The sequence below is a fragment of the Branchiostoma belcheri genome, unplaced genomic scaffold (genome assembly GCF_001625305.1).
Source record: "Branchiostoma belcheri isolate BF01 breed outbred unplaced genomic scaffold, Haploidv18h27 scaffold62, whole genome shotgun sequence".
Classification (NCBI taxonomy): domain Eukaryota; kingdom Metazoa; phylum Chordata; class Leptocardii; order Amphioxiformes; family Branchiostomatidae; genus Branchiostoma; species Branchiostoma belcheri.
In genome coordinates, this window is record NW_017804265.1 from 1112780 (window position 1) to 1122120 (window position 9341).

Below are 9341 nucleotides of genomic sequence, written 5' to 3' on the forward strand. Positions count from 1 at the left end.
AAACCCGTAAAAGTAGAAAGACGTATTAAAAACGCGAAAATACTGCCAAAATACCGAGCGACCCTACCTCTGCTTGGAGAGTAGGTGGATGCTACTTAAACGCCTTATAGTCTAACTTCATACATAGTAATATAACACCCTATCATGATACGTATAATAACCTAATAACTTTTATAACACGAGTTTAACCCTGTGACCTACATAGGCTATTCAGTCTAAATAAAAGAATTTGATTGATTGATTGTTTGCTATTGTAGAATGCTTCGTCATGTTAAGGTAAGTAGACATGGGCCCTTTCTGAGCTTCGGCCTTAACATATAATCCGTACCGACAAAAGCTCAACTTTGAACTACATACAAGATGTTTAGTAAAAGTTTCGCAGTAAAAACTTACACTGTTACAGTTAATTTACAAATTATTAAAACGATCACAATGGCATACAATGTTACATATCATAGATCACCGTACGAAAATCGTATCGTTAAGCACGCTTATGCGTAAAGGTTCACGCGACTTAGGAAACGGAACATTTACGCACTCTTAAATGTGTGCGTAAAGAATGGCATTTGTGCAGTGGACCCTAGAATTCCAACTCAGGCTATGGAAGGATATAGAAGACATAGAAGAAACGTTCTAGTCTTGATTTTTATCACAAAGGCCAGTCTTTAACTATCAATTCATTTCCTGAGATTGGCATTTTTGAGGTAATATACTTAAATATAACACACTTACAGTAGCATATGGCTGTCAGGATATTACATATAGGTGCGATGCTCGACAAATTTGCTCTTTTCATCGATTTTGGCAAACGTGTAATAAAATCCTGAGAGCGTGCGATAGAGTTAATGAGAACGTGTACTTATAGCTTACTGTATCGATCTGGTGTATAATAAAGGACCACGTATTTCTGCTGAATGTGGCAGTCTCTGGACACGGGGCTAGGAGCGGATACAACTCAGCAAAAAAATGGAAATGGCCGTCAGCAACAGTGGACATCGCTGTGTTTCTATGCTCTGATTTTTGTATGATTTTAGTACATTTTCCTTCATAAATTTACGAGTAAATTAGTTTATTATGCTCTTTGGAATAAAATTCGAGTTATTTTATCCGTTTCTTTCGATTTATTAGTGTTTTGCCCTTTCATTCAGTCATTCTTTCATCCATTCAATTATTCATTCATTCATCCATTCGTGAATGAGCGCAAAGCCCACAAAGAGAATGCCAAAAAATGGGTGCGCAGCACATACATGAAATTCTAGGACAATGTATCAAGTAGTGACTCCACGGATAAGCCACACGAGTCCTGCTAAGAACATGTTTATCCACACCACACAGAGTGACTAAAGACAACGACAAGCTAGATAAATGCCACTGATCATTAGGCACAATGCGAAGAACGGGCGCAGCACATGAGTGAAATTCTACGAAACTGTAATAAGTAGTGACTCAACACTTATCCTATAAAGAAACGTCTCTATCCACACCACAGAGTGTACTAATGACAGCGACAAGCTAGATAAATGCACAAGTGCTGAGTGTGTTTGTCGGCTACAAGATAGGATTAAAGTAGAATGTCATCCCCGCCTTTGAACATGGTTCATTTTTCTGACAGGCGTTGACACCTTCTGAGAAAGACCACAGGACTATAAGTCATTCATTCATTCATTCATTCATTCATTCATTCATTCATTCATTCATTCATTCATTCATTCATTCATTCATTCATTCATTCATTCATTCATTCATTCATTCATTCATTCATTTACTCATTCATTCATTCGATACCAAGCGCAAAGTCATAGGCCCAATGCGAAGAACGTGTGCGCAGTACATGCACGAAATTCTAACACGCCGTAGCAAGCGGTGACTCCATGGATAAGCCTCACGAGTCCTGCTAAGAACATGCTTATCCACACCACACAGAGCGCACTAAAGACAGCGACAAGCTAGATAAATGCACAAGTGCTGAGTGTGTTTGTCGGCTACAAGATAGGATTAAAGTAGAATGCCACCCTCGCCTTTGAACATGGTGGTTGACTGATCCTTATATGGTGTTAGCGTGGCTGACATTTTTCTGACAGGCGTTGATAGCTTCTGGGAAGCACCACAGGACTGTAAGTCACACTGTTACTACTGTAAATCGCAACACGTTAGACTTAGAGGCACGGTGGCACCCAAAGCGATTTAAGGATAGTAAAACTAGATTTTTAAAGTCAACTAGAGTTCGAAATACCCTGTAAAAACTGAAACGACAAACACAAAAAGTCCACTGCAGTGATGTAGGGGACATATATAAATGTATGTATTTGAGTAAGAATTAATGTTGCATGTTGCAATTTTATAGCAGGAGGGATTTAGACTCCTGTCACCATATATACGAATGTGTTTGAGTAAGAATTAACAGAGCAGACCATATGCGAATGTAAACATTATGCATTCGCTTTGCAAATGTTACCTTTCTAGTTTCATATTGATATCTGTAAGACAAAAATGCGATGTCGCAAGAAAAAAAATCAATGAAACTGCTTGCATGGTGTTTTACACGTAAAAGTACACGCCCTGCACAAATACACTGTCAGGCTTATCTCAAGAGTGTGATAATAGTAGGTAATAGACTTTGTCAGGCCAAGGTTAACAACATGGACAAATCCCCACATGTGGTAATTATTGTACCGGTATAGCATGGCAACCACGTGTGGTAGATGTAATGTCTATTCATACAGTAAAGCATGTTAGTGTAGTGCAGGTAGATACTAATTAGGAATTAATGTGTATGTAGCCATTGTACTTGTATACAACGTGGCAACCGCGAGTGGCCAATGCAATGTCTATTCATAAGGGAAACTATGTTAATGGTACATTTAGTGCTGACGACGATATTTAACACCATTACTTTTCGATACAATACTTTTCACCCCAGTACTGTGATTTGTGTGTGTGTTAGATGCATATTTGTGGTCAGCATAACTCAAAAAGGCCGTTATTAATTATGAGATGATATTTGGTATGTTGGTCGATCTTAGAGAGACAAAAGTAAAGGTCAAATTCGGACCTCCTGGTGGCTGACCTTGGTACTGAAACAGACCTTCCGTTTATTATCTTTTGTCCTGGACATGCTTTGGTCTTTGATCTTTTTTCAGGAATAAGTGGTGCGGTTTTGGTCCCCCTAGCAGATTGTTATGGAACTACAGGGGAGTTTCTGACAAAATCTGGCGAAGTGCTGCACGTAACTAACCCGTTTTAATTTAGTGTCACTTGTGCAGGTCCATGTTTCTATCTTACTTGTTAAAAAGTTTTGAAACTTTCTTGTTTTCCTGCATCTATAGTGTGACTGTTCTGCATAAGACGCCACGTCAAGTCATTGAACTTGTTTTTGAATGTAGGTGAGCTAACTTAGGGCCAAGGACTTTCACGGTCACTTGTACCGTGTCCTTGTTTTTGGCGCGTACATTACGTCCGCAACGTGAGTCACAGGTGTCCGGTGTTCTTTACTTTACGTGAGAGAATGCTAACTTCCTACTTGTTTATGTCTGTGGACCAGGTTTGGGCAATGGCGTTCCAGGTATTCCCGTACCCTGGCTAGCTTCTTTATCTGTCCTCACATACCACTGAAGAGATATTACACAGGATACTCGACTAAGCGTGAAAAGATAGAGTTAACGTAGAGAAGGGACGTTTGCCTGTGTGAGAATGGAGAAATAACTTGGCCAACTATTTCAGCAATCCTTAAAGTAAACTAGAGTAAAATCACACAAGCCACCTGACTAGGCGTTGAAAAATCGGTTTAAGATTGACAAAGGACAAGAGTGGCGTTTGTCTGTGGTGAAAATTCAGCAAGAACTCGGTCAAGAAGGCTAGCCCATTCAGCTGTCCTGAAATTACACTGAAGAAAAATTACAAAGACTACCTGACTAAGCGTTGAAAGATTTGTTTTAGATACAGAAGGGACAGTGTGGCGATTTCTTGTGGTAAAAATAGAGGAAAAACAAGGCCAACAAGGCTGGCTCCTTCAGCTGTCCTGAAATTACACTGAAGAAAAATTACAAACACTTCTTGACTAAGCGTTGAACGATCGGTTAGGATAGGGAAAGGACAAGAGTGGAGTTTGCCTGTGGTGAAAATCAAGCAAGAGCCAACATGGCTAGGCAACAATTCTACTCCTCCAGCCGTCCTGAAATAACACTGGAGCAAAATTCACCTGAGTTATCGTTCTAATATCGGCTTACGATAGAAAAGGGAAAACATTGGTGTGAGTGAGAATAGAAAAAAAACTCTCGGTTGAAAATAAGAGATACTTACAGAGGTAGCGAACTGACAATTGTTATGTGCGGAATGCCATTCCCGAAAGTTTATACGGACACCGTTTTCGGGTGAACCAAGGACATTATAGTTTATACATGTATCCTTGGGTGAACTGAAGAATTGCACATGCAGTCCATTGGAACATTGTTTTTGCTTGGTACATAACTGCATCTTCACCGATATTGTATCATATGAGTTACTTTCAGTTGCAGATTCCCATTTTGTGTTTTCTTAAAGTTAACGGTTCGAATGGATATTTTCCCCCGTTAACACCTGCTAACATACTCGTAGCATGGGCGAAATCCGATATGCTACGGGCTAGTTACACTCTCTGGCCGAGGAAAACTTTCCGAAGGTCCGCTAGCGAGTGTAACCAGCCCGTAGCAAGCCCTTGGACAGTTACATTCGCTGGCTCAGAACTGTCCTTAGGCCAGTGAGTTTAACTAGCCCGTAGATTGCACTAATATAATGCTATTGTTGTCAGGGGATGGACGTTTTTAAGGGTTGCAAGATGATGAAGTTTAGCTCGTGCTTTTGACGAAAACATTATTAAATTTCTAACTAGTAAACGTACCGTCAACCAGTAACTTTAAAGGTTTATTTTTGGGATATAACGATACATGAGATTTTCATATTTGATAACTTTTGAAAACACCTTTGACGATAGAGTAATGTTTTTTACGATAGCACCGAGATTCAAGAACTTTCTTCCTAGTTTCCAGTAGGACTGTATTTCATGATATTACGCAACATCCCCGCGGTAGTCACGTACCTTTTGATATATCTTACGTCATGTACAAAGTACAGTCAAACCTGTACTAGTGACCACCTTTACATAATTACCACCTGCAATGGCCATATTGTGACCACTTTTTGGTGGTCTCTTTAAATAAATTTTCCCATTGACACAAGCATTAAGAATCCTGTCTATAGTGACCATCTGTCCACATAGACCAGATTTTATTTTATTTTGATGTGTCAAGTTGGAATGGGTGGGTTGGTGGGAGCATTTGGACAGTAACCTGTCATGGGTAGCTTGACACATCCTTTTTCTGTCTCCTTTCCTCTGTCTAAGTCCCTGTACCGTCGAAAAAGTTTTTAAACAAGAGAAAGATTTTGTTTCTCCTCTTTAGTTTTCGTTCTTTTTTTATCAGTCCCCTATGTGGTTTTCTTGCCCACTTTTGACTGTACAGGTAAAAATAGCGACCTGTACATGTGTATGTGTCACGATGACCTTTCATATCAGTGTCACTGTTTTGACACTTGTTGTAACGACGGTACAGGTTTATTTGTTGCCCCCCGTATGTCTCCGTTACCTCGCTAAGGCTTGTCTTTCTTTCAGAGCGATTACCTCATGTCTTTCGGCGAAGTATTGACTACTACTAGGCCCTATTATACACCCGTGCCCTTCCCTGTATTCAAACTTTGTCCCTACAACACCCAATCCAAACATGGCGACCAATTGGAACACCCTTACGTCATCCTGTCGTAATATGACCCCTGCCGCAAAACGGGGCCGGTATAAAACCGCCGCTCGAGGCTTGTGTTGTGTAGTTATCCACCTCAGTTAACACGACCAACAGACGACTGTTGTGCGAGTAGTAATTTCTGACAAGGACTCTTTCGTCCAACATTAGAGGAAAATTTCTTGAGCATATATTCCACGAGAAGATTGTGAAATGGAGGTCATCACACGAAGATTGGAAGAGTTCACCTCGCGGCCGCCGAGTTTTGAGAGTTCGCCGGAGGCCCTGACTGCGGTCCGGCGGCCCTGGCTACCCGAGCCCGCCGCCGAGCACGAGACGACCGTCCCCTGCCTGAACGGTCCGGTCAGCCCCACAGAGACCAGCATGGAGAACAGGAAAGGCGGCATCGAGAGCGCCCTGGCCTGGCTTAGAAAAGAACTGGTAGGTTCTATTCATTTTTTATCAGTACATAACGTGCAATAGCCTAATACCTGCACACTGCATGCACACAGTTGCAATCTAGTAGAATTGGGGTTTCAGTATCATGCATTTCTCATTCCTTGTTAGCTATTTCCTCGTCTGAGCGCGACTTATCTAAGGCGGCGTGCATTTAAAGGGTAAATAAAATTCAATTCCTTGATTGCACTTTGCTTTCGTTGTCATCAAAGTATTAGCCTCGCTGAAGCCTGCTTTAGGCCCGGCTATTAAGAGCAAGGATACGGTATCAACAAAATCATGTTTGCTTGCTGGAAGTCTAGTCTATGATCAGCTGTAGCCGTGTGTTGGTGAATATTATCCCACAGGTTCCCGTGTGAACGGGCTTACCACCGTGAAAGACATGGAAACGCTATACCTGCGGTTTCGCTAAATCCGAGAAACTGGACCCCTTCAAAACACATTACTGCACCGTTCTGTCATTGAAACCCGCCGCAACAAAGTCTCCATCAAGGTAAAACACACCGGTTCAAAAACACATTAAGGACACGGTCCTCTCTGAGTGACTTACGGGGTCGCCTCGAAGAATTTCACCGAGGTCGACCACTCAGTGGTCTTTGTGTCCACCGCGCTTACGCTGAGTAAAAACACGGCAGTGCCACTACGTGTGACAACGGTGCGATTGTAGGCAGCCGGCCAGATCTTGCCTGGTCACTATTGCCTGTAAATATATGCACAATCAGGTCGGGTCTGTGTTCTTTAGCCAGGAAGTCCAGTCCTTTGTCAATAGGAAACCACACAAGCACTGCGGACGGCTGAATGAGACTGGGTGGCCGTAGGCGTTATGTGTATGTGTGCGCGCGCTCTAGAAAGCAGTCAACCTTACACTGAGATCATTAGGTCTACAAACCCTCTTTATTATATTCCACCAGCTCTTGAGGCTACTGTTTGAAGTTAGCGGTCTGTGCGTGCCCTAGGCCTTGTGAAACTCTGGCAGTACCCACTCATATCTACATAAGGAATTGCGCAAGCCCCCACTGCTGTTTTTGTGGCGACCTACATGTAGGCTCTGGAACCCAGTTGTGTCTCGCGCGCCCTACCCACATAGTCACGCGTATATACACGTTGTTCTAGCACTACATTATAAGACGAACACTTCATACTGTTGTACTAAATAATTCTAGACAAATTAAAGCTACATACGAAATATCAACGGGTCAGTTTTTGTCTTTCAAAATCAAGACGCATCTTGTAATACTCCAGTCCTTGGGCAAATGGGTTCTGAAATGAGGCATTTCCGTACTGGTCTGGTACAGCTTGACCAAAACACCTGCTTGGTGCCTGGTGAGGCCTCCGGGCCAAAACAACGTACATTGCACTAAAGTAACCCCGGCTACAGGACCGCAGGTGTGAACTGTGCTAGCAGACGATAATTATAGTCTTTGGAACTGTGATGTTTTTCATTCGTATTGTCTAGACTCTAGAGAAATGGACAGAAATAGTATAAACACTTGTTGCATACGTTGATACTCAAACGTAAAATGGTGTCATCTCTCTCTTTCTCTCTCTCTCTCTCTCCATCTATTACTCTCTCTCCCTCTATCTCTCCCTCTTTCTCTCATTATGCCTTGGTTGCATTTATGTTCTGGATACTGCTGAATAGATACTAGAGACAGAAAAAATCTGCATATGGCCGTACTACATTGCTATTGAGTCACGATATTACACTGGCTTGCAATATTCTGAATTCTCAGACTAAGATTGCATGCAAATTTCTTGTTCGTCCTTTATGTATGCCGCGTATGCTAAACATGAAATAACTGCAATGATGACATGGCAATATGTATGTGTTGTTTAGTCTACCAAACCAAATTTCACTGCGAGCACAGACAGACTCCCCTCCCACACACTCGATAATACTATTGTTGTCTTGTCTTGTCTAGTGCAAGCATTAATTCGAGGTCATCGCATCTATATATGAACTGAACTAGAAGAAAACATTACATCATCTTTAGATTTGATGTTGTGGAAAAACAGGTTTGGATCAGCTGTTGGTTGGGGTGAATGCGTACCTACATCGGTAACAAAAGGTCTATTCAGATATTTAATGTGATATTTAAGCGTATGAAGACCCCTGGTGATAGCAGGCAGAGACTTAGATAGAGACCTTTTAAGTCTGTATTCTATCTATCTGCTTCTACCTTTCTACCTATATTTTATCTATTGTCATCTATCTATCTTTCTGTCTATCTATTGTCCGTCAATCTATCCGCTCTCTCTCTCTCTCGCTGTCTCCCTCCCTCTATCTATCTATCTATCTATCTATCCATCTATCTATCTGGTCTCTCTCTCTCTTTCTATCTACTATATCTAATACTATTTATCTGTCTATCTAGGTCTATCTGCCTGTCAATATCTATCTATCTATATATATATATATATCTATTATTCATCCATCTATCAATCTATCTATCACACACACAAAGACGTGGAACCATACATGCGTAAAGCGTAAAATCGCACTGAGGAGAACTGCTAGTAACGCACAGTACATGGTCTCTCCGATCTCACCCATTATCTAATTTCTATACACCCGGTCTAAAGTGCTTACTACTACATAAATATAAACTATACCCTCCACCCCTGTCGACTTTCACCTGGTAACGCCAGGTAGGTGTTTGTTGTTCCGTACGTGCCGTCGTACAGGTGAGCACAGAGCGCCACAGGTGTGCGGGGAAGTGGAGTTTGGTCCTGCCTGGTCCTACATAAGCTGATTCAGGTCCGATGTTTGCGCAAACAACACAGAGTTACGGAGGGAGATTACCCGGGGTCCTGGCAGATATTTACTTTGTAACTTAAGGGCAATACATAAGGAAAGACCGAGTGGTAGAAAAAGCTGGTCTCCAAGCAGATATTTTGGTGGCTACAAGACATCATCAAATTGACATTACAATCTAAAATTAGCATGACAGTATCAAATTGGTGGGTCTAGTATCATATCCAATACGCAAAAACAATATTGACAAAAAAAAGAAATCCCGATAAAAAAAGCCTTAAAAAATTAGCTGAAGCCTAAACTTCTAAAGCTTAACTTAATTGTCTCTCCCTCTCTCTCTCTCCCTCTCCCTCCCCCCCTCC

General features: G+C 41.7%; 1 protein-coding gene across 1 annotated transcript in view; it reads left to right on the plus strand.

Moving 5' to 3' along the window:
- Positions 1-5897: 5897 nt before the first annotated feature.
- LOC109483112 overlaps positions 5898-9341 on the plus strand; it is a 19288-nt gene continuing 15844 nt past the window's right edge. The window contains exon 1 of the mRNA XM_019786104.1: positions 5898-6209. Coding sequence (XP_019641663.1) covers positions 5982-6209 — 228 coding nt within the window. The 5' untranslated portion in view covers positions 5898-5981. The remainder of the gene's footprint in view (positions 6210-9341) is intronic.